The 27,390-nt window shown below is 37.5% G+C and overlaps 1 protein-coding gene across 4 annotated transcripts in view; it reads right to left on the bottom strand.

Annotated features, from left to right (window-relative positions):
- TTC29 (tetratricopeptide repeat domain 29) overlaps positions 1-27,390 on the bottom strand; it is a 240,545-nt gene that overhangs the window by 120,023 nt on the left and 93,132 nt on the right. For all 4 annotated transcript variants that reach the window (XM_039254293.1, XM_039254292.1, XM_039254295.1 and 1 more), the window contains one exon: positions 21,185-21,270. In XM_039254293.1, the coding sequence (XP_039110224.1) occupies positions 21,185-21,270 (86 nt within the window). The remainder of the gene's footprint in view (positions 1-21,184; positions 21,271-27,390) is intronic.

The following is a 27,390-nucleotide window of genomic DNA, read 5'->3' as shown; positions in this document are numbered from 1 at the left end:
TGAATCACATGAAGTGCCAGTCAAGCCTAATCTGACCACACACGTATCATCACTCACTTTGCCAGTGCAGAGATGTCAACACTTATGTCTTGCTGGAATGTGTGGGTCTCCAGTCATACAGACTTTTCACTAGTAGGAATGAGCCCAGTGCTGATCACCTCTACCTCCCTCTGCCTGCACTGCTCTTTCTTATTTCACTCCTGACTCTTCCACTCCCTGGATGCACACACAACACTTCCTTGTGCTATTCCAGCACTTACCACAGCATCATGTGTATCTACTTATTAATATTTGTCTCTCTCCATTTAAATCCTAAGTGCCACGAGAACAAGAACTGTATCTGTTTTGCTCTCCATTATACCCTTAGCTCCTGCTTTTATGTTAATGTTGAATATTGTTGAATGAATATGGAAGAGTCCTTGGAAAGTACTGGTAGTGAGGTACCTGTGGAAAGGTATATAATGAGCTGCAATATATAATGATCCTATAATTATATTAGTAATGTATTTATAATTATATATTTATAAAAATACTATACATAGTTATTTGCCTTAAAGAAAAATAAGCTCTTACTATAAATTATTAGATAATATTAATATATATTACATATAATACCCACAACAGCTTATTATATGTTAATTAATACATTGCATTATATTTTATATGTTTTGCATTCAATAAAGGAAAAACAATATGGCACATTGTAACAATGATAAATGGAAAGTAGAGGAAAGTTTTCAGTTAACAGCCAGTCCTGGAGAATTCAAGTATCAGCAAACAGGCCAAATTCCTAAAGGAGGGCTTAAATGACATTTCAAAATGATGTAAGAACCCCTACTAAATGTGTGCTTGTTGCATCTAATCATATTCCCAAATGAGTAAATTTCCATTATGAGCCCATTATGCTCATTGAGGACGAGCAAATCTGAGGGTGAAATTGTTAGATTAGTCATGGTGTCTTGAGTAATAATTCTTCCTATCTGTGGAGGGAGTATAAAATATTTTTTCTCCTTCTTTTAAAATCTAGATTGATGAGACACATATATAGCTACTCTCTTCCCAAGTAACAAGCTAAGACAGACAGGTAAGCAGTGAAAAGTCACTAGCTCAGTGACAAACTGAGTTCCTCAGCTTCCCCTGAAGTGGCGACCTACCAATCTTCCTTCATTGGACCACTTGGAACATAACAGTTTCTGGGTTCACAGGAAAGGATCAAAGTGTGTTCTATATTATCCCGAAGGTTTTAATAAACACTAACACTGTGAAAATTTCTATATTTCTGCATGAACCAATTCCTGCTTGGAGATTTGTCTTTCCCCTGGAGGTAGAGCCATCGTCTATTCATAATCCCTCTTACTAGATTTCTTCCTCATTGAAGGCACGATTCAATAAAATTTCATTCTGCTTCCCTTTTCTCAGAAATCCGTGAAAGCCTTGAAAAACATATTGAGCATATTCTCTCTGTACAGTCTGACATCCTTTCCACCACAGGCCATTATTCTGGTTAACTCGGTAAACCCTAATTTAGATCCACAGTGTAATGCTTTCATATCAAGCTGGGTGAACACGTTTCTTTAAAATAAAACATGGTAGGAAAGTCTTCCTCCGAATGCTCGCTCACACAGGAAGCTTCATCTATTACCCTTTCGCCGTGATAGAAGAGGCAAGAAAACAATTTATGAGTCATTTCCATTCTGACAGATGCAGCCATGACTGGAAAGGCGATGCCTGCCAAGAGCTTTTATCAAGTAGGTTATAACAACTAGTAATAAGTGTAAATAATAAATGGTTGGAATCTTTGGGGAAACTGGCAATACGAAACGATTTTTGGTGCTTCTGTTGGGGCTCTGCCACTCTTGGAATTCCCTGCCTTCCCAGTAGAGTTTTGGCCTGACAATAAACAACAGTTTAGTACTTTATCTAATCCCAGCCAGGAGGTGAGTTCAACAGCAAGCTTTTGCAGATGTTCACATCCAATAATCTATCCATAATTGATGAAACAGGGAGGTCAGATGTAATGGCTGCTACTATTCCAGCAACAAATAAATGGTTATTGACAAAACAAGCCAGTGTGGCGCAGAGCGCTGAGCAGTGACAGGCATGTGGTGGTGCTGAGCAGAGGCGGGGAGGGCTACTGGATTCCTCAGCCAGCCGTGTGGCAGGAGGGCCACGCTGACACATAAGCAGATGGAGGTGACTTGGAGAGGAAAAGGGAGGTTGCCGCAGTACAAAAGAAAGACGAAGACAGGCAGAGGGAGAGAAGAAAATGATGAGCGAGCCCTGGGCAAGGCTGGGGACGGGTGAGTACAAATGTGCGAACAGTTCAGAAATGCCTTTGAATATGTACACTGTGATCCAGATGTCTGGCTGCTTTTATCACCAGTGTGTCCTCACTCACAGAGCTGGCTGTCAAACTGTGCAGCCTAGGTGACTCTAACACCAAAGTGCATGCATGGGATGCTTTCCTGCCCAGACCCTCCCTCCTACTGAGGGACATCCGCCGATACTCCATTTAGCACTGCAGATACTCTCCATTCCCTATGTATTAAAAAAAATCTATGGAAATCATGGATGCAATTTTAACAATATTTTCAGATAAGCCAAAGATGCAAGATTGTGAAGTGAGAAAATTTCTCAAGACTGGGACTAATCCTGAAATACATTCTGCTTAAAATCAGATTTACTGCAAAGGAATGTGAGTGGAAGGCAAAGTTTTCTTTAATAATAAAAAACAAACACTGCACTCTATTCACCTCAACCTAGGCAAAGAGTATAATAAATGCATTAATCGAGTATACTTTTATTGACTGAATAAAATTCAAGATATTTAAACATAAATAAATAGCCAAAATCCTACATTTCAATTCCAGTGCTAAAAAATAATGTTTTTACACAGTTTACTATGTAATATTATAAGATGAAGAATGGTAGAATGAAATGGTAGTTATTATTGCGATAGGTAGTTATAAAGAGGCTTGGGACAGAGATGTTTTAAATATTAATATTCCTAAAATCACTTAAATCAATTTAACACTCTTTAGTGGTTTATTTAGAAGTGTGATTTATTTTATACTTTGCAACCAATGCCTTTGATCAGCTCTGAAATAACGTATGAGCTGAAAATAAAATGGCAAAACAAATTGCTGCTAGCATTCTTATAGTAAGCTTTAGGTTTTATATGATAAACGAGAAAATTACCATTATATTTGGCATTTTCAAATTATTTATCAATACTCTGAAATGGAGAATTATAGAGCCCAGAAGCAATGGTAGAGATAATTTCCATAATGACGTGCTAGTTTCTCTGCTTCCTGAGCCCTGCCATTCTCCATGCTGGGGTCCCCTCATTTAGCAACTGTGACCTGCCCCAGTCCCTGGGGACCATCCCTGTCCCTGGTCTATCAGGGCAGAAGCTTGCTGTCCCATAAGTCTGCCACAGATAATATTCTGGTTTAACCGCTATTAAGGTGACTGGGCTTTTTCCATGTGCCTTGACCTGTGTCCCAGACCCTGGAGCAGCATCCCTGCCTTGTTCTTACCTGCATCTCTGTCTTGGTGCTGGTTGGGTCCTACTTACTGCAAACTTGGAGATCTATCTTGTTGCCTCAGTATGCTCTTGTCAGGAGTGCCACTCCTAAGTCTCAGTCCCTGTGGCTTGGCGTTTGTCCCTTGCCAATGGCAGTCACTACCACTCATTGAGCAAAAGCTACATATGCAGAGTGTTTTATATTCATGGGACATTTAATTTTCACACAGCCCTCTGAGACAACTATTAATATTGCACAAATGAGACAACTTAAGGCAGAGAGGTTGAGTAACTTGTTGCAGTGCGCACAATCCTAGGGTTAGAGAAGAAGAAGAGATTTGAACTGGGTTTTTTGGACTTCATCTCCTGCTCATTTTGTTCTTGTGCCCTGTGATTTTCTTGCTGCTGGATACCCCTGAGCATGACTGTGCAGACTTAGACCCTCACTTACAAGCTTACTACCTGCTGGCACCCCTCCCAGAATTCTCCACTCACCTACAGGGTACCTACTGCAGCCCAGTGTCTGACATTCTACATGTTAACCTTATGCTTGCCTGGTTATAGCTTTGTCTGTTACCAGCTGCTGTGTGTTCATCATATGAGCTAATTATAATAGCTAATAATAGTTAGTACTGAGTATTTATTTTGTCTTTCCTCTGCCTGCAATGACCCCCACTTTGACTCAGAAGAAAATACACCTCACTTTATAATAAGACCACCCCTAATCTCTCTGACTTTGGTTCCTGTTACTTTGCTCCCCTTTTGCTTCTCCTTGGCCTCACTGGCCCCAAGCCTCCAAGGCTTAGGCTTGGTGCCCTGGAGCTTTGGCCTTGACCTTTCCCTCTGCTTGGAAGGTACTTCCATCAAATATCTGCATAGCTAACTAAATCTCTCATCTGTTCCCAATCTTTCTTCAAATGTCAACTTCTCAACGAGGACTTCTCTGATCAGCTATTTAAAATTTCCCCTACCCACCACTTGCTTTGACACGCCTGAATCATTCTTTACTACTTTATTTCTTTTCTATGTAGCGCTTATACTGTCTAACATACTATCTAACTCACTTACTATGTTTAATCTCCACGTCTGTCTTTTTCCAATGGGATGGATGCTGCACGAGGACAAAGATCTTTGTTTTGCTGTTGACATACTCCAACAGCAAAACAATGGGCCTGGCAATAGGTGCTCCAAAACCATTTGCTGGATATGTTACAGTTTGTTCTTAAGACTTGGTGTGCCTGAGTGGCTCAGTTGGTTAAGCATAGGACTTCAGCTCAGATCTCGTGGTCTGTGGGTTTTAGCCCTGCATTGGACTCTGTGCTGACAGCTCAGATCCTAGAGCCTGCTTCAGATTCTGTGTCTCCCTCTTTCTCTGCCCCTCCCCCACCCATACTCTGTTTCTCAAAAATGAATGTTAAAAAAATTTTTAAAAATGACTACACATACTAAGTAACTTAATCTTCCCAACACTCATGAGTAGGCATTCTTCTTCTTCTTATCTCTTTTTAAAGGTGAGAAAACCGAGGCACAGAGAAATAAAGCCAACTGGCCAAGGTTATTCAAGAGGTAAGTGACCAAGAAAGGACTTGAACCCAGGCTGTATGATTTCAAAGACAGCACTCTTATCCGAACCTTTCTCCCACCTCAGTGCCAAGAGGCTGCCTGACAATGTCTCCATGCAGGCTAAGCCCCAAGTTCTGGCTCCTTTGGTACCACCTGTCCCACTGTCCATCAAGATTTGAACAACGGCATCCTGTGACAATGTTGTGGAGGAAAATGAACAAGATTTAACGACTTGTCTGAGACCAAAGAGCTTGTGACAAAGCCACAACCAGAAGGCAGAATGTCTGACTCCTCATTTGCTGGTCTTTCTGGTATTTTTCAAAACCAGTTCTGAAGATTCTAAAGATTGTCTGGATAGTAGTTTTCTGTTTCTATATAATCTATTATAATAAACAATTAAAAAGTAATTTTGGCTCTGCAACCTTGTAACAAGTATTAATGATTATTTATATAATATTTTAAAAGGAAAACGCTTATTTTGGTAATATCTGTGATATTATAAACATATAAAATGAACATAATAAACAGTCACTCTGCTGTAAGCTAATATAAGCTCATAGGGAAAATGAATATGTTTAATTAAATTTAGGAAAAATATATAGTTAAATCATTCGCAGTACAATAATAAGGACCAATAAACCATTATCTCTTTACTATTCCACTGGAATTTTCATCAACAGGCTATATTAATAAATATCATGTTCATTTCACAAAGTGGGATGCTGAGAGACTTGTCTATGATCTGATAAGTCAGCAATGGCAGCAGGGAAACCATAATCCTTGCATAAACACAGCAAATCATACTTCTGTTATTCTTTACTATTCACCAGCATTTATTGAGGGAGAACAGTATGGCAGACATAGTTGGAAGTATTTTTTGCATGTTGATCCATTTAATCCTCACAACCACTCTATGAGTTAGATGCTAGTATATCCTTATGTTGCAGGTGAGGAAACTGAGAAACAAGAGAGGTGAAGTAACCCAGGTAAATGTCACAGGATTAGAAGTGGCAGGACCAGGGTTTGGAGTCTGGCAATGTGACTCTATGGACCATGCTCATAATGACTACATCATACTGTGATCATGATTAAGATGGGAACAGAGAGCACTGTAATTTACCAGAAGGACCTATCTCTCTCCCCCTATTTCATTTTTTAAAAATGTTTTTTATTTATTTCTAGGAGAGAGAGAGAGAGAGACAGCATGAGCAGGGGAGGGTCAGAGAGAGAGGGAGTCACAGACTGAAACAGGCTCCAGGCTCTGAGCTGGCAGTCAGCACAGAGCCCGACGCGGGGCTCGAACCCACGAACCGCAAGATCATGACCTAAGCGAAAGTCGGATGCTTAACCGACTAAGCCACCCAAGTGCCCCATCCCCCTATTTCATTTTATCCAAAAATTATATAAACATTTTTCCCTACTAGATGTTTCAGTGGAAAACCTAACAAACAGCATTTTTTATGCTCTTTCCCTTGCATTTACTAAAAGTTGCTGGTAGACAGCAAATTTGCATCAGTAGCAAGAAAAGATTCAGGGTTGTAGGAAAAAAAATATGTTGAACACACTGTTCTTGAAAAAGAATTCTTCTTACAAATGTATTAACTCTAGTGCTGCTAGATATTTCATTGTCATCTAGAGAAAATGAGACAAATTCAGCTATGGAGTTAAGTAATGACCAATGAGGAATCCATAATACTCCATTATCTACGCCAATGGAGGGTAAGAGAGCAATGGGAGATGGAAATGTGAGATGAGAATTCCTTATGTTTCTTTCTCTGGAGAAGCTACAAAACAGTGGGTCATTCATTCCTAGCCAGATGCCACTTGCCACTTCTACTTCCCGTGTCCCCAAACTTTGTGCCTATTCTGAACTGGCCTGATAGCAGACAGGTGATTTTTACTCTAAGCTTCAATTGTATTCAATAATAATTTCTACTGGACAAGAAAAACAAAATGGTATTTATGCCAACCAGTAATTCATCAAGTGGAACAGGTGAGAATGTTATTAAAAGTGTGTACATGGGATTTGTAACTTAACAAATGAGTTTAAAAACACCTCACTAGCAACCCCACTAGCTGTGACAGCATTAGCACTTATGACCATGGCTCCAGTCTTGGCTCTGCGTTTGCTAGCTTTGTGACCATAATCAAGTCATTTAAGCTAGTCTCAGCCTTTTTCATCTGTGAAATGGGAGTAAGAGTAAATAGAAAATACGAATAATATCTGCCTCTTAGGGTTTGTGTGAGTATTAAATGAGGTAAAACATGTAAATAATAAGGCTGGGCAGAGTTGTAGACCCATAGCATACAAAGGCACGCGATTTGTTACCATTACTCGTGATGATGCTATTCTATCTGGGTTCATTTGATTTCATGGGACAGAAACCACCCCAATCTAATTTAGGCAAAATGGTAAACTAGGGACTCAAATGCTACTAGGGACTCAAATGCTCCTCATCAGGGAAACACAAATCAAAACCACACTGAGATAACACCTCACGCAGGTCAGAGTGGCTAAAATGAGCAAATCAGAGAACTCTAGATGCTGGCGAGGATGTGGAGAAATGGGCACCCTCCTACACTGTTGGTGGGAATGTAAACTGGTGCAGCCCCTCTGGAAAACAGTGTGGAGGTTCCTCAAAAAGTTAACAATAGAACTTCCCTATGACCCAGCAATAGCACTGCTAGGAATTTACCCAAGGGATCCAGGAGTGCTGATGCATAGGAGCACATGTACCCCAATGTTCACAGCAGCACTCTCAACAATAGCCAAAACATGGAAACAGCCTAAGTGTCCATCAACGGACGAATGGATCAAGAAGATGTGGTTTATCTATACCATGGAATACTACATGGCAATGAGAGAGAATGAAATCTGGCCACGTGTAGCAACATGGATGGACCTTGAGGGTGTTATGCTGAGCGAAATAAGTCAGGCAGAGAAGGACAAATACCATATGTTTGCACATATAGGAGGATTAGGAGGAACTTAACAGAGGACCAAGGGGGAGAAGAAGGGGGGAAATGGTGAGGGAAAGGGAGAGAGGCAAACCATGAGAGACTCTTGAATACTGAGAACAAACTGAGGACTGATGGGTGTTGGGGGGGATGGGGGAGATGGGCATGGAGGAGGGCGCTTGTGGGGATGAGCACTGGGTGTTACATGGAAACCAACTTGACAATAAACTATTTGTAAAAAAAAATGCTACTAGAAACTGCACTCTCCATTTCTCATCTTGTTTTCTCTCTCTGTGCGTTAGCTTTACTGTCTCAGCCCACCATCCTCTGTGGCTCTGGCAGCATCCAGGCTAACTCCTTACCAAGGAAGACTGACTCTGATTTAAAAACAAAACAAAACAAAACAAAATATTAGGTAAGCAATCTGATTGGCTGAGCTTGTCTAGACACCTTCCCCTACAGATCTGCTTCCCTGGGGCAAGTAACGGTGGGGGTGAGATCTGTAACCTCGAGATTAGAGACAAGACCGTAGCCAGCAGAAAGGTGACAGTGGGAATGGTGTAATGTTGTGAGAAGATGAAGACAACAGATGTCCTCCAATTGCTATTAAAAGTCCTCTGCTGAGCTGCTTCTCCCTCTGTGACTTCATCTCATTTAACGTTAACATCCTACTTTGGATTATTCGAACATAAAGCTTCAAATTCATCTTTGTCTCCATCCTGTCTCTATATGTTCACCTACCAGCCAGAAAACATGGTTAAATTGAAAAATGTCTCTCAGATGTGTTCATTATGAGCTACACCACACCACCTGAGTTCAGGGATCATTATTCCTCCCCTGAACTACTTCAGAAGACCCCTTAAACTGGTTTTCCTTCCTCTACTTTCTCTTTTCAATTTGTCCTACACACAACTGCCAGGCTGTCTTCTAAAACAAGTTCCTGCCCCACTTAGGCCTGTGAGGATCTCGTCCCACCACCTATGTTTTCAGCTCCCCCCCACCAACAGCTCCAGTCCTTCAGCCCCAATACTCCAGTGTGACTGGAATGCACTTTCTGCCCTCCTGAGCCTTCACTCATGCTACTCCTTTACCAGTGATCTAGACAAGTTCAATTCAAATGTCCTCACCTTAATTTCCAAATGAAATGAATCTTCCCCGATGCTTATCTAGCTCTTGGTCCTTATTACAAGTATGCCACAAGTATGTGTTGGTGTCTATTTCTGTTATGGACAATGCGGTCTTGCGGCATGGTAAATATCTACTTGAGCATAAAGAAATTGTCCAGACCTATTATTCAATAAAATGTATCTCACTGAAGTTTCAAACAAACAACAGTCCTTCATTAATATAGTTATTAGCATTTCTTGCTCACATGGACTGATGTATTCAGGATACCAAAATCTCTACAGCTGTAGTTTACCCTATTTTGTTGTTTTTGCTTTATAATTCGTGATTATTTTTTGAATAATTTATTATTTATTGGGTCATCTTTACATGCCCTTTACTCATTGTTAAGCTTTTAAAAACTTTTCTTGGTGTTTTGGGTTGAGGTGGGCTGCTGAAATGACTAACTGCTATGAACAATCCTATGCTGAAGGTTTTTACTAAGAATAGTCTATATACAACCTACTGAAAACATTCATTAAAGTCTTTAAATTTTAATGGAATGAAAAGAAATAGTAGTTTACTTTTTTTCTTATTACAAAATCAGTATATGTTAATTGCAGAAAATTTGGAGAATACAGATCCATCACTTTCCCCAAAACAGAAAATTAAAGTCATCCATTATTCCAGCTCCCACAGATGACCATTAGAAACAGTCTGGTGTTTCTAATATCTGCATATATACATATGTCTTACATATGTGTATGTATGTGTGTAAATACACATAAGTATGGTCATAATGTTCATTAGTTTATGCCCTGATTTTTTGCTTAACATATTGTTAACACTTTTATTATTATAAAAATATTTACTTTTGTGTCATTTTTATTGGCTGTATTATTTTGCATCACAGGATACTCAGCAATGTTAACCAACTTGCTATTGAACATTTACCTTGTTTCTAGATGTCTCATCATTATAAGCAGTGCTTCTAACATTGTATATATAAGTTACAGCCAAATCTTTGTATCCTCACGCTGTCACTCTTTTTTTTCCCTAATTTTTTAAATGTTTGTTTATTCTTGGGAGAGAGAGACAGAGCGCGAGAAGGAGAAGGGCAGAGAGAGAGGGAGACACAGAATCTGAAGCAGACTTCAGGCTCTGAGCTGTCAGCACAGAGGCCAATGTGAGGCTTGAACCTATGAGCTGTGAGATCATGACCTGAGCCAAAATTGGACACTTAACCGACTGAGCCACCCGGGTACCCCAGGCATCCCTGTCACTCTTGATACCAACTTCCACTTCTAACCACAGTTCTTGGAGCCTCACATGCTTGCCAACCTTTGATACTATTTGAATTTTTAATTTCTTGCCTCTAAGTCATGATTTCATGTAAAAGAACATTAACGTTCTCCCCTGAAATGTTCAAAAATGAAACCTGTTACACACATCTATATAATCAACTCTTGATTACTTAGGAACTGAATTGTTTAGTTTCTCTGTTATCTTCCTTCTGTTTCTCTATTCCTAGCCATCATCATTATCATTTAAGGGGAAAAAATAGGTCAACAGAAGGTATTCATGGGAAAAGTGGAGAGTTCATCTTAAAGTAAACTATTTTACTAGTTAACTAAGCTTTTAAATGTCTAATTAAGGAGGAAGTTGAAATTGTTAGGTAAACTCTTTTCTTAAGTATACTATCAGGAGTATAGCGTTAATGCTCTGTTTAAAATCCAGTATACGTTATTTTTATTGAGCACTACGTATACTGAATAATTTTTAAAATCACTATAGGTATTAACTGAAGATCAAGTCATTGTCTACCTTCCAGATACATTTGAGACAATTATGGATAAGTGTTAAGATATTGTATTACATTTTTCCTTCTGAAGTTACGCCTTCTGTGTCACAGAGTGAGAAATAGAATTTGGCTCAATGTATAATGACTTAGTATGGTCCCCACACTATTGTTTAACACATCTCATCCTGTAATCATCTCTGGGTTCTTGCAGGTGTGATGCCTCTTCTTCTTTTGCGGCCTCTAGATCAACGTGTGCTAACAGCTGTGCCGTTGCCTCTAGGTCTGTCATACAATTAGTCTTGTGATGAACTATGCAGGTTGCTTTATTGCTCCAGAGAACATTTTCATATGCTAGGCCTTGAACTTTAAGGAGTATACATACATTATGTTCCATATGTCACTATTCAGTATAGTTGATTAGGGTACTCAATTTTTGGAGTCTGGAAGTTCATCCTTTTTAGGATGAATGAAATAAAAATAATTATTCCTGTCTTCATTTTCTCACAAAATGAGTATCAGAAGTTTTTGCATTATTTCTTAAGATGTGAATAACTGGAAACAAAAATTTCAGCAGTTTTATAAAGAGTTACTCTACCAGCACTTTCTTTTTATAATGAATAATAATCAACCTCATCAAACAGTTAAAGTGGCATTCTACATCTCAAGGGGATCCAAAACCAGCTTTCACATTTCAAAAAAATAAACAAACAAATTAAAAACCCAATACATTTTATGGCTAGAAAATCAGTTTTTATATTAATTTAGGCGATTAACTTTCTTTCCTGACATTAAACTTCTCTTCCTTTTCGTACAATCTATGACTTTAAATTTTTGCCTACAGATTCCTGTTTAAAAATATCAGGTTTTCATTTTTTTCCATATTCTGATTTTCCTATAATGCATTTGTCATTTAAATGACAAATACTATAATTTATATGACAAATACCATAATTATTCATCATTTAAAAAGAAGAAAAAACCACAATGCTATTTTCCAAAGCTGTAACACTGTAAAAAAATATAGAAAAATTAAATAGAAGAAATGTTTAAAGAGAGTTCAACTCCACATTAATGGGAAACTTTAAAAAAATATTTACTAAAATTCCAGTCTGCAAACAATCTTTCCTACAAAAATTTATATTAAATTATTACTGTAAGGTTATCTGTTTTAATATCATAGAAAGGTCATGATCTTATTTTTTTTTGAAAACTCATGACTTTAAGTACAAAGATAACAGTAGCAAGATTATTAGTAAAACATCTTATGTTTGTATAATTTCCAAATTATTAGAGAACATATTTTTCATGAACTTCTTAACATACTATTTTCCAAGTGTGGCTAACTGATTTAAATAAGATCAGATATGGAAAACATGCTTATACCATGCCTTAAATTATTACTTATAATAATTCTGAGTAATATAATTTGATGCAATTTGGAAATAAATCTTTTTTTTTTAAATTTGGCAATATGACTATTTTCTTCTATGTTGTTTTTCTAATCCTATCACTTTCCTTTTCCTTAAATATTTTGAACATTTCTCTATTAGCAAAATGTATGGAATGGAAAGGAAATACGTGCTATTTGTGTACTGGCAGGGGTGCGTTTGGAAGGGGGTTGATGCTGAATAGAAGATCAGTGTGGCAACAATTGGGGGAAATGGGATCTGGAACAGCTGCTCCTTTTAGATTCCCAAGAAGGAGACTGCCTGAGGTGGGTCATGGGACAAAAGGATAAAACGGATGAAAACTCTGATGTAAAGCAGGAAAATGACTGCTGAGACCCCTGAGCTTACACCTGAGTCGTCTCAAGCTGAGTGGCAAGCCCTCTTTAGCATGCTTCAGAAGCCGGTGATGAACTACACAGTACCAGGAGGCAAACTGGCTGCAAGCAGAATTGTCTGCATGTTTTGTATAATAACCAGTGGTCCTCTGGGGAAAGGAGGCCTTGATTTCCTCTGTGCCAGCATCTGAGCTCCCCTCAGATACAGAGGCCATTAAACAAGAACAGAAGGGTCAATTTTAGGTAATGATTCCTAATTGGCAAGTAAAGACAACTTCTATTTAATGGGTAGTGAAGAGCTCCGGTCTTTAAATAAAGAAATTACTCAAATTCCTTTTTTTTTTTATATATGCCATTTTTTTCACTCAAGGAAAAGTTATTAATACATTAATAAAATTTTTGTATAAAATGTCTGTTTATTACATATTCATTATAAAAATATGTGCCAATACAAAGATAAACTTAAGCCCTTTGTAATTTACATATGATAAATTTAGTAAATTACTGTTGAGAAATAAGTATACAGCAGCACTCTGAATGGATACTCAATAAATGTTACCTACCAGAGACTCATTGCTATCATTACTCAGTGCTAATTATATCATAGACTGTGGTAATAATAGTATCCTACATTTGAAAACTGTTTATGGTCCAAAGTATATAAACATCCATTTTTTCCATTTGATCTTCACAAAGATACAGCAAAGCTGCCATTACCATCTCTATTTCACAAATGATACCAACCCTCTAAGAAGCTAAGGGACTAATGTAAGGTCAATAGCTAGTATGTGACACATGGGACTAAAATCCATGTCTTCTAGACCATGTGCTAGCACCCCACCTGATCTTTCTATAAGACAGTTACCGTCCATATAAAGATTACACATCAAAACCTACAGTCAGCTCAAATGTTTGACCACTTAACAATTAGAGAGCAATTGCTATATACACTTGAACTATATTACATAAGGGCTTTCTTTATCATGTAATATAGCTCCTAAATAAACTCCTACTTCAACATCTTTCACCAACACATTTAGCATTTTATTCTATGCTTACTATTGGTTTGGGAATACTTGGGCCTAGAGCAAAAACCAGAAATTGTGATTTTATAGATGTTTGACCATCTATCACTTGGGGAAATAATTCTGTTATGCATGGTAATGGTGATAGAACAGTTGTGGCTTTCTGTACGTTAGATTCTAGACCACAAACTTTACATGGTCTTCTTACTTCATTCTCACAAAACTGTATTGAGGTAGGGGGTAGTAGTATCCCCATTTTATAGATGAAGAAACTAATGCTCCAAAAGGTTAATTTGCTTGTGCAGTGTCATGTGATGAGGTGGCAGCAAAGGTGGGATTCTGTTCTCCACCAGCCTGATTTAACCACTTTGTTGCCCTCACACTCCAAAGAGTTGTTAAATATACTTTGAAGAGCCTGTTGAGAGTTCCTGATTCAAGAAACGCTAGTATTTACTGCCTTTACTTCATGCAAACTTCTAATAATCAAAGGTACGGTAGCAGATGTGAGCATTTGTATCCCTCCCAGGCAACTCTAACCAGGTATCATGGTACCATAGTGAATTGGCTCCAAACAGTCCTTTACATGTCAGGACTTCAAACAGTAAGGAAATGACAAAAGTGCAGATGCCCAGAAGCAAATGCTCTTACAGATAGACTGATTCAGTCCACATACATTAGTAGGTATGGTCCAGCAGAAAAATTGATCATATCATCATATACTGTACATGTACAGAACTTGGCAGAGTTGAAGTATTTGAACTAATGCACAAAGGATCTAAATGAAGACAAGGCCTCTGAGAGCCTCTTTCTTGATCTCTCCTTTGCCTTGGCCCTTTTACTTTCTTTCCCTCTACAAATATAGAAATGAAATTACTTTTCTTTTAGCTTGCTGGATTTTTACTATGATACCATACTGAGGGTGAGCTGTGAGGAACTCAGATTTATTTGGGTTATGTCATGGTTTCAGTAGTAGATAAACGTCTTCACTGGTAAAAGTGACCAAAAGGAAAACTTGTTTTATGTATGTTACTGTGAACTCTGGCAAAGGTATCTGTATGTCAGCTAGATTGTCATTTGGATCAGGAACCCACTGCTATCAAAGATGGGTGACTTTTAGAGAAGAAAGTAACAAACTGAATAGAGAAAGGAACTAAATGTAAGAACTGTTTCCCTCCCAAACTTTGGTCAGCTAAACAATACAAATCAAATAAATCATTCTTTGTTAGAAATGTCTTCTGATATATAATGGCTTTCCCTTTGTATACATGGAGTTGAAAGAAAAAATAAAATTTTATTACAATTACCTAGCGACAGCCTAAGAATGTTATCACTTTACAAATATAATCCAGATCCTTCATTATTAATATTTATCAATAATCTATGAGTTTTTAAAAACAATCTATGAGTTACTAGAATATTAGTGTAACTATTTTTTCTGATATATTATTTATTTGCATTTTGCTATGAGATGCTGCTGATAAAGCTAGAGATTTAGGTTAACCATGTGTATATAAGCTAACACTAATGTTGGAAGCATTCTAAGCTATTATAAAGATGCTGACATGTATGCGAATATAAAGATGGCTACTGTTTTATATATGGAATAATTAAATAATATAGTACATGTGATGAATCTTGTACTATAAAAGCAAATGAAGTATCAATATGATGAATTTTGCTTTCATAGTATAATTTTTGATAGGCTACATTATTGCTAAATAATAAGAAGCAAATAATTCACTGAATGTACTGAAGACTGTTAAAGTTGGTGTTCCTAAAATTATTACATGAAATAGAATATTTAGAGTGGAAGAAAATTCATGCATAAAAACAAAGTGCTAAGGGAGGCTCTTTCCTTTTCTTAAATTAATTTTACGGTTGTAGTATTGGATTGTGGAACTGTGACCAACTTTGCAAAAGCCTTTAATGTGATTTTTAGTAAAATCTTTTTCTCTTTGAAATTTTAGGACTTTATAAGATACATTTACCTTCTAAAATTCAGAATTTACTCTACTTGGAACATGTACAGGTCTAAATTGATGATGGCCAAAGGGAATTACTATTTCTTTTCTCAGCACCTGATAAATGCAGGTAGCATTCTCACCTTTAAATGTCAGGGTCTCTGTGACCTCCTGAACAGGTTTATTAGAGTAACTATCACTTATCTTCCCCAAATACCCTTTCCTCATTGGCAGGGATTTCAGCCCTAAATAAATCCATTATTTAGGGTCTTAGTTTAACCCTATTCTGTCATCCAATAAAGAATCCTTTATCAACAAGGAATGGATGACCAGACTATTTATATGCTTCTCAAAATACTCTTCTATTACATGTATTAATCATTTATTAATAAATTAAAGCCTTTAAATTAAGATCCATTAGCAAATTTTCAAAATCCCTTCTGTTTCAGATAATCAGAACTATTAATCAGTACTATTTACTCGTGACAGGTTTCTCTAAGCTAAGTTTCTTTGAACAAATCATGTAAACATCTTTTAACAGACGAACAGTATTGAAAGGGAGGAATCCATGAAAGAAAGAGGCTGAATGTAGAGGCAAGGTACTAAAAATCTGAAAATATTTCAAATTATAAACTTAATACACAAATGAGAGTAATTGGGTAAATATCTCATCAATCAATCAATCAGGAAATCAATCCTATTTAGTAATTGATCAGGTAATTTTTTATACTAGATTCCCTAAAGAAGGAGTACTCTGTCTTGTGGGTTTCTAGCACCTTTATCTCTGAAAGGAAGCAGGGAAAGTGGCTAAAGCAAGATATTAGAGAGAAGAAAAAGACATGCTCTTCAATTGGAATTCAAAAAGCAAGATTTCAGGTTTTCTGGAAATCTATTTTATTACAACAGCAAAAACAGGCTGCCCTCTAAGATCAACCTAAGCTAGAAGACCTCCATGCCCCAAATCAGGTACAACTGCTCATGTCTGTTCTCTGTTCCAGCCACAACCCAACTCCAGCTTCTCATTCTTGGTACTTGTTCCCTGCCTCCTGTTGTATAGCTGTGAATCTGATGCCTTCTTGACTTTGCTTTTGGCATCCTACATCCAGATCTGACAACAGGTCCTTCCTTGGTCCTGCACCTGTGCCTATGGGTTTGGCCCAAATTTTAAGCTTGGTTCCTGTAATTCCTCAGTTCTCGGTGAGCTGTGTTCCAAAAAGACAACAATATTCTACCACAAGTAAGTCTTGGGCTCTGAAGACAGGCTTTCATTCTTCCAAACTGCAAAGGCTATTCTTGACTGTAGCAGTGAGCCTTGGGGCCTGGAATATGGCCTTCCTGCTTTCCCAAAGCCTCTGCCTTGACTGGAGAATTAAATGACAAAAGTTAACTAACCCTGACTCTAACAGAGGTACATGCCTAGGGGAGGGGGCCGAGTTCTTATTGGAAATATCTGCAAGAAGCTCTCTCATTCCAGCCCAAAACATGGAGGAGGCAGAAGGGGTTTGCATAAGTCTGTCTTTTAGACATGCCTGGTTTCCTGGGCTTGTATGTGATCATTTATTCCTGGTTTTCTTCCTACTTCCTTGGATATCCCTGCCTAATCTCCTTTGTACCTACACCCTTCAACCAGCTGGTCTCAGGCCTTTTTCATTTATCACTATCAACTCTCTTTAGGAAGTCTCCACTCCACAGCTTCAATATGCTGAAGACTTACATATCAAATGTGGATAAAACTTCCAATTTAGATGTCCTCTTGAGCTGTAGGCCCACATATACCACTATTTGATCTCTCCTTGGATAACTGAAAAACTCCTCAAATTCAATATATTCAAAAGTGAACTTCCATTTCTCCCCAAGCCTGGGTATCTGTTAGCATTACCTCTCAGTAAATGACACCAGCAACCATCCAGTTTCTTAGCCAGGCTCCTACGGCCCATCTGGGCATCTCCATCTCCCTCACTTTCCATACTTAGTCTATTTTTTTAAGTTTTACTTATTTATTTTTGAGGGAAAGAGAGCATGAGTGGATGAGGGGCAGAGAGAGAGAGGGAGACAGAATTTGAAGCCAGCTCCAGGCTCTCAACTGACAGCAGAAAGCCCGATGTGGGACTTAAATCCATGAACCATGACCTGAGCCAAAGTTGGACGCTGAACCGACTGAGCCACTCCAGTGCCCCCTTAGTACTTAATCTATTACCAAGTCCTTCATAACTTTCAAAATGACTTTCTTCCATCTTTACTACTACCACTGAAGTCCAGAGTAAAAATAATAAAAGCTAACAATTACCAAAAGTTTATTATATACAAGGCAGGCACTCTTCTATAACTCTATATAAATGATCTCTCCTAATCACCCTATGTATTAGCTTCCTAATACTGATGTAACAAGTCACCAAATAGCTTAAAACAAAAGAAATCATTTCTTTCATAGTTTCAAAGACTAGAAGTCTGAAATCAAGGTGTTAGCAGAGTTGTGTTCCCTCCAAAAGCTCTGGGGGAAGATTCTTCCTGCCTCTTCCAGCTTCTGGTGGCTCCAGGTGTTCCTTGACTATGGCAGCATGGCTCCAATCTCTGTGTCACCTTCACGTGGCTATCTCCTCTGTGTGTCTTGTCCTCCTTTTCAAATCTCCTTCTGCCTTTTTCGTACAAGGCCCCTTGTCATTGGATTTAAAGCCCACCCAGATAATCCAAGATGATCACCTCATCTCAAGGTCCTTGACTTAAATATATCTGCCAAGACTCTTTTCTAAAATAAAGTAACAATCACAGGCCCAGGAATTATGAAGTGGACATTTGGGGCCACCACTCAACCCACTACACCCTAAAAAGTAAGTAGAGTTATTAGTCCCATTGAATAAATGAGACAATTGAAACTTAGAGAGTTTAAGGTCTTTGTCCAAGGTTACACAGTTAATATAAACATGAGATTCATATTTATCTGGTTTCTGGTTTCCATACTTTCAGAAAAACAATTTCAATATTTTTCTGAAAGGAGTAACAGTTTTAAGAAATTTGTCTCTTAGATACCAAGTACTGCTTCTTCAATCCATTCATTACTAGACTGTACCACTACTGTTGTCTTCTAAAATTAAAGATCAGATCCAGTGCCTGGCATGATGTATGTCACATAGACGGTGCTTAATAAACAGTTGTGAATAAATCGATGTGATCCTGTCACCAGCCTCATCAAAAATCCTTAAAAATCTCACACTACTTAAAATATGAATTTCACTCTCTTCAACAAAGCATAAGACCCTCCAACCCTTCATAAAATTAAAAAAATAATCATTTGGAATGAGGATGGTCTTTCTAAGTATATCCAGAAGTCGTGCAAAAAGAAAGTGATAAATTTGGTCACATACGTATCCAAACATTCAGCATGGAAAAGTTTCATAAGTCAGGTTAAAAAATAATGAGCTGGAAAAATATTCAGAACACATATTACACAAACGTGCCTCATTTCCAAAGGAAGGAGGCACCTTCATTTATTATAGGAATGTAAACTGATGAAGCTTCTTTGAAGGGAAGTTTAGAAAAAAAAATGCAGTTCATCTCTTCTCTGACCCAGCATTTCCACCTCCAGAAATTTATTGTGTAGATCATCTCTCACTTTGGCATAAAGCTATTCACTGCTACACCCTTTGCAATAAAACCTGATTAGAAATAGCCTAAATGCCCACCAACAGGAGATGGTTAAATCCATTACGTACCATTATGGTACAACTATAAAATAGGACACCATGAGGCCCTTTTAAAACGAGGCATGTTTGTATGCATGAGTGTGGAAGAAGTTAACTCCAGATGCAGAACACTACCTGTAACGTGCCACAATTGTGTAAACAACATAAAGAACATATAGGCATATGCACTTATATGCTATACACACATATGAATATTCTTGGAGGGATAAACCCAAAACTTGTAACTGCATTTGCCTTTGAGGAAAAAATTGCAGGACTGAGTACCAGGGTGGAGGGAAGATTTATTTTTCATTGTAAACTCTATTATATTGCTTGAATTTATTTTTCTATGTGTTTGCATTGTGTGTGTGTGTGTGTGAGAGAGAGAGAGTGAGAGAGAGAGAGCGAGAGAGAGAGAGCGAGAGAGTGAGAGAGTGAGAAACGGAGACAGAGTGAAAATTTGTAAGCTAGTTTTCACCTAATTTTCCAACCTGATTTACCTGATTTCATACTTGCACCTGACAATTCACTGCTTCCCAAACATACTGAGTATGTTCACATTCAGAGTATGCATGTCTAATATTTGATATCATCCTCAACTCTCACACTTTGTCTGTAGAAATCCTGCTCCTCAAAAGCTCTCTGTGCAACCTCCCTTATCTTCAGCGTAGGAACCAACCACTCTGACCTCTGCACTCAGAAAACCCCTGTTCATCCTGCTTTGAACTATAGTTATGTTTACAAGTTGGCCACCTTCATTAAATTAGCTAAAGGGGAGTGTTAGCCTCTGTGCTCCCCAAAGTACCCAGAACACAGCCCTGTCGAATATATATAATTTTAACCAAAAATTATTAAGCAGAAGAGTTATCTAGGAAAACCTAAGTTCCCCATGATGACCCAATTTTAAGGGCAACAGAGAAAAATATCTAGCCCAAATGTAAGAACTCTACTTAACATGACCATCTAAATCAGGGAATGAGCAATCCTGAAAGCTGAACATAAACCCAATATCGTTTGTCAGATAAAATTATTACAAGAGTGATATGTGAAATGAAATAGGAACCTACACTTGAAATATATCAGAGGTATGAGAAAAATGAAAGATGATTTCTGCTATAATAGAGAAAAGAAAGTTCTTGGACATTTTTTGTTTGTTATTTTAGCCAAACACAAGAAGTCTCATCATAAAATAGGCACACACTTATTTTTATTGCAAAGCAGGCTACTTCTCAGACTGGAACTAGCAGCGACCTTCACCTTTGCTTCCTCCTCACCCCCGACTCAAGGTCCACAGCAATGCAATTTGCTCGACTGCTTAATAACCAGTCTTTTGTAAGCCAAGTTTCCCAAATCATAAGTTTACTATAATTTGGTTCTTTCTTCCTTTTTTTCATTCTTTCTTTCTCTTTCTCTTTCTCTCTTTCTTCCTCTTTCTCTTTCTTCCTTCCATCCTTCCATTCTTCCTTCCTTCCTTTCTCTTACTGTTTACTTTTTGCTATCATTTAAACCCATATCCTGAATGATATGAGAGTGAGCGTAGAGGGTCACTTTACTACACATATTTAACTTTTATATATCCTAAAGCACTTCATACTAATTGATTATATATTACCTACTATAAACAATAAAACTCATTTTTTCCCTACTTTTAGAATTTCTATTCTGCTTTAGTCTCTCTAAATACATAGAGGTTTGCCCATTTCAGTTGGGTTTATAACAGTAAAATAAATGCAACAAAATCAAAATTAAAGGTGGCAATGATTAAAAGTTTACTTCAACTTACTGTTAATGCTGTTTCATACTCTTCAGCAGCCAGGTGTGCTAAGCCCAAGTAATAGGAAGCTTCCCCTTCCATCTTTTTGTCATTTCCTAAAGTGGAAAATGTAGAAAAATTGCCATGGAATTAAAAACACTGATTACAACAAACAAAATCTTTGCTTTTTAAGACAGTAGAAAGTTGTAGCAAAGTGCACAGATTTGTGAAGAATCCTTAAAGCCTATGTGCTGATTTTAAAAGTTTGATGTTAAGGGTGCCTGAGTGGCTCAGTCAGTTAAGTGTCTGACTTCAGTTCAGGTCATGATCTCATGGTTCATGAGTTCGAGCCCCATGTCAGGCTCTGTGCTGGTAGCTCAGAGCCTGAAGCCTGCTTCCAATTCTGTGACTCCCTCTCTCTCTGCCCTTTCCCTGCTCATGTGCTCTTTCTCTCTCAAAAATAAATAAACATTAAAAAAAATTTTAAAAGGCTGACACTAATATAATTTACCTGAGTCACAAATGTTAGAGTAAGATACATCAGCAATGTATTTAAAAGTATTCTCCTGTACATATGCATATGGCTTAATAATATTTAGACATTCTTATGTAATTTCCATACTGTTCCACCAGTGAAGACTTAAAGTCATCCTCCATAGCCACTAAAACATACAGGAAATAATTGGTAAAGCGTATTGCTTTACTTAGTGCACAAACACATATACACAGAGATGGACATTCAGTGAAGTCTCTAACAGGGCAGATAATTAACAAGTTAAGGAATTATTGTTTTGATTAGGTTCAATTTATTATTTTTTTAAAAATATTTTTAATGTTTTATTTATTTCTGAGAGAGAGAGAGACAGTATGAGCAAAGGAGGGTCAGAGAGAGAAGGAGACAGAATCTGAAACAGGCTCCAGGCTCTGAGCTGTCAGCACAGAACCCGATGCAGGGCTCAAACCTACAAACCATGAGATCATGACTTGAGCTGAAGTTAGATGCTTAACCAGCTGAGCCACCCAGATGCCCCTTAACCAGTAGCTTTTATTTTTATTTATTTTTTTAATTTTTTTTTCCTTAGTTTATTGTCAAGTTGGTTTACATATAACAACCAGTGCTCATCCCAACAAGTGCCCTCCCCCATGCCCATCACTGCCCTTCCCTTCTCCCCCACCCCCATCAGTCCTCGGTTTGTTCTCAGCATTCACGAGTCTCTTAGCAGTAGCTTTTAAATTGAACCTAATCAGGGGAAATTTGGTGGTTCAGTTGGTTAAGCGGTTAAGCATCTGGCTTCAGCTCAGGTCATGATCTCACTGTTCGTGGGTTCGAGCCCCACGTCGGGCTCTGTGCTGACAGCTCAGAGCTTGGAGCCTGTTTCAGATTTTGTGTCTCCCTCTCTCTCTGACTCTCCCCTGCTTATGCTGTCTCTCTCTCTCTCTCTCTTAAATAAATAAAACATTAAAAAATTTTTTTAAAAAGTTACTGGTTAAAACTTGAGTGAAAATGACTGACATCTTGGTACATCTGTCCATAGACATTTTGAAATCCAAACACGTTTTTTCTTTGCTAATGACTGGTAATGCTTTTCATCATCTTTTCAAAGGAATTAGTCTTTCTAATTTCTGTGAATGTGTTTTATTCAAGGAATTATAAAAATCTTCTTTCCAAAGCAATATTAGTAGATGTGTAATGTGCTTCAATGGGACATATATCATACTATCTAATAAATACATAATTTATTTACATTTATATGCTAAATATATCATATAAATCTAATAGGCTTACAAGAACCATTAAAGGCTCTTATTTTCTTAAAAAGAATACTATCCTTTTTCTACTTTTTGGCTTTTAATGTTACCTAATTCCTGGGTAACACAAATGCTGGTACATCTACCCCCTTTTAAATTTCTGAACTCTGCACTACAACCATGATGGACTTCAGCAGGAGCTCACAGCTCTCCATCCTGCATTCACTCTCACCACTCACTGAGTCACCATAGTGGGGCGCCTGGGTGGCTCAGTTGGTTAAGTATCCGACTTCAGCTCAGGTCATGATCTCATGGTTTGTGAGTTCAAGCCCCGTATCGCGCTCTGTGTTGATGGCTCGGGGCCTAGAGACTGCTTTGGATTCTGTGTCTGATTTTCTCTCTGCCCCTCCCCTGCTCATGCTCTGTTTCTCTCTCTCAAAAATAAATAAACAGTAAAAAATATTTGACTACCATTTGTGAAGCAGTGGCTCAACTGAAAGGCTATAAGAAAACAGGATGGCAAATGCCAGTGACAGTATTATTATTATTATTATTATTATTAATATTCTCAAGCAATTTCACTCATTGCAGTGAATACTACCCTCAAGATCTCACCTCAGCAGAGTAGATGATGCCAGTGATCCAGTCTGGAGAATTTTAACTTTAATAATTTAGCTGGGTGCTAACTTTTTCTCTGCTATAAATTTATGGGTGTTGATGTTAGGCATGGGACTAAAGTAGGGAAGGATGGGGTAGGAGGGAGAGGCTATGATGGGAAATTGCCTCTTGGATAATTAAAAGTTGATTATTTATAATCTGCACTTGCTCTATTAAATGGTGTAACTGTGTTAAAGTACCAACAGTGGTCATGTGCTGATATAGTATCACCATTTGCATCCAATTATATGTAAAGGGCAGCCTAGCAAAGAAAAGAAAAATTGACCCTGTTGCTAAAAAGATTTTGAGGCAGCTAATTGGAACAGTCAAGTCACACTAAATATTAGTTTTAAAATAGGACTTAAGCATGAGAACTTTTCCTGTTTACTAATTAAAACAAAATCAAGATAAAGTGAAAGCATAAAATAACAGAGGAAAATGTTAGCATTATTAAAGTTGAATGACACATATACCAAAGGAAAAAAGGGCAAAATACTGTTTATATTATGTAGTTTATTTAAATGAGTTAAATTAGTATTGGCTTGGCTATCCAAGTCAATAATCATTCATGTTAAAGAAATACTGTTTTATTCTCAAGACTTAAGTTGTCCATTCATCTACTGGTATGCCTATTGACAGTCTAAAGAGGTGGCCATCAAGGGGGTCTAATGGATAGAGATAATGTGTTTGGGAATAACTCAAATGTTCCATTAAAATGTGTCTTAAAACTTCCATTTGTTATTTGGCTAACATATATTCACTGATTGATTTATTCACTAATATTTTTCGAGCACCTATTCTGTGCCAGGCACAGTGATAAGCATTTGGAATACATCAGTAAATTAACCAGAAACATTTTCTGTCCTCGGAGAGCTTACATTTTAGAGGGAAGGGAGAGAAAGAGATACAAAATAAATAAACACAGTAAAATTATGTGGTAAATTGTATGGTGATAAGTACTCCAGGAGAGAAAAAAAATGACAGCAGAGTAAGAGGAATTGAGAGTGCTAAGTGAGGGTAAAGAGATAAAAGCAGGTTTCAGTACTAAATACAGTTATAGGGTGGTTGATCCAACTCAGGAAAGATGGTATTCACAAGAGAATGAAATTGGGAATAGATAACAAAACATATGGGAGGCTCACAAGAATGTGGAAACTAAACACACTCGTTTTTAAATTTTTTTTTCATGTTTATTTGTTTATTTGTGAGCTGTCAGTGCAGAGCCTCATGTGAAGTTAGAACTCACAAACCACGAGATCATGACCTGACCCGAAATGAAGAGTCAGATGCTTAACTGACTAAGCCACCCAGGAGTCCCCTAAACACACTCTTAAATAACCAGTGGATCAAAGAAGAAATCAGAAGGTAAACTGGAAAACACTTTCAAATTAATGAAAATGAAAAAACAACAACCCAAAACTTATGGAACCCAGCTAAGGCAAGGCATAAAGGGACATGTACAGTTGTAAGTGCCTATTTTAGAAAATAAGGAACATCTTGCCACCTTTTAAAACCAGAAAAAGAAGAGCTAACTAAACCCAAAGCAAACAGAAGGAAGGAAATAATAAAGAGTAGAGTCTTTATATATAAAGAAGGAAATAATAAAGACTAAAAAAAAAACAATAGAGAAAATCAAGAAAACCAAAGATTGCTTCATTGAAAAGGTCAACAAAATTGACTAAACTTTATTTTTTCTAATTTTTTAAATATTTATTTATTTTTGATAGAGGGATACACAGAGTGTGAATGGGAAAGGGGTAGAGAGAGAGGGAGAGAATCTGAAGCAGGTTCCAGGCTCTGGGCTGTCAGCACAGAGCCCAATGTGGGGCTCAAACTCATGAACCGCAAGATCATGTCCTGAGCTGAAGTTGGATGCTTTACCGACTGAGCCACGTAGGTGTCCCCAAATTGACTAACTTTTAAAGCTAGACTGAGGAAAAAAAAAAAGGAAAGGAAAGAAAAAGACTCAAGTTACTAAAATAGGGAATCAAAGAAGGAAGATCAGTATGACTTTACAAAATACAATACAAAAGGGAGTATTATGGACAATTGCATACCAATAAGTGAAATAAACTAGATGAAACAGACAAATTGCTAGAAAGGCATAAACTACTGAAATTAACTCAAGGAGAAATAGTAAATCAGAATAAATCTATATGCAAAGAAATTGAATTAGTAATCAAACTATTATGCACATAGAAAATTCCAGGCTCAGAGGGCCTCATTGGTGAATTCTACCAAATATTTAAAGAATAATCAATACCAATTTTTCACAAACTCTTCCAAAAATTAGTAGAAAACACTTCCCAAATCATTCTATGAAGCCAGTATTATTTTGACATTAAACCAGATAAAGACATCATAAGAAAACTACACCAATATCTCTTATGAATATAGACATGAAAAGCCTCAACAAAATATTAACAAAGTGCATCCACAAAATTAAAAAAATGGATTATTTTGGACTTCACCAAAATTAAAAACTTGTACTTCAATAAAAGACAACCCATTTGAAAATGGGCAAAGAATCTGAATAGACATTTCCGCAGAGAAGATATACAAATGACCTATAAGCACATGAAAAGATGTTCAACATCATTAGCTAACAAGGAAATGCAAATTAAATCCACAGTGAGATACCACTTTATACCTGCTAAGATGACTATAAACAAGCAGAAGGACATCAACAAGTGATGGTGAGAAAGCGGATTTATTGAAACCTTTACACATTGCCGGTAGGAATGTAAAATCAGGCAGCTACTTTGGAAAATTCCATGCCATCTCCTCCATAAGTTAAATACAGAGTTACCATGTGACCCAGCAATTCCACTTCTAGGTCTAGAGACAAAAGAATTGAAAACCTGTACACAAATGTTCATAGTAGCATTATTCATAATTGACAAAAGGTGGGAGTAACATGTTCAGCAACTGATGAATGGATAAAGAAAATACGATAAAAGCATACAATGTAATATTATTTGTCCACAAAAAGGAACAAAGTAGTAATATATGCTGCAAGATGGATGAACCTTGAAAACATTACACTAAGTGAAAGCAGCTGGACACAAAGGGCACACATGGTATAATTCCATTTATATGAACTCTCCGGAATAGGTAAATCCATAGAGACAGAAAGTAGATTAATGGTTGCTAACAGAGAGGGAAAGGGAAGTATGGAGAGTGACTTCTAGTGAGTATCGAGTTAGTGTTTCTGGTTGCACTACTCTGTGAATATAATAAAGACCAATGAATGACTGAAATAGGAAAATAATAGAATACAGAATTAAGAGTATAGCTAGTGCTCAAAGGAAACAGTCAATAAAATAGGCAACTGACAGAATGGGAAAAGATACTTGCAAATGACATATCAGATAAAGGGCTAGTATCCAAAATCTATAAGGAACTCACCACACTCCACACCCGAAAAACAAATAATCCAGTGAAGAAATGGGCAGAAGACATGAACAGACACTTCTTCAAAGAAGACATCCAGATGGCCAACAGACACATGAAACGATGCTCAGTGTCCCTCATCATCAGGGAAATACAAATCAAAACCACACTGAGATACCACCTCACGCCGGTCAGAGTGGCTAAAATGAACAAATCAGAGGACTCTAGATGCTGGCAAGGATGTAGAGAAACGGGCACCCTCCTATACTGTTGGTGGGAATGTAAACTGGTGCAGCCCCTCTGGAAAACAGTATGGACGTTCCTCAAAAAAAATAACAATAGAACTCCCATATGACCCAGCAATAGCACTGCTAGGAATTTACCCAAGGGATACAGGGGTGTTGATGCACAGGGGCACATGTACCCCAATGTTCATA

Source organism: Hyaena hyaena, unplaced genomic scaffold (assembly GCF_003009895.1).
Source record: "Hyaena hyaena isolate Hyena2069 unplaced genomic scaffold, ASM300989v1 scaffold_476, whole genome shotgun sequence".
Classification (NCBI taxonomy): domain Eukaryota; kingdom Metazoa; phylum Chordata; class Mammalia; order Carnivora; family Hyaenidae; genus Hyaena; species Hyaena hyaena.
The sequence above is the reverse complement of the archived record's forward strand: the minus strand, read 5'-3'. Positions and strand labels throughout refer to the sequence as shown.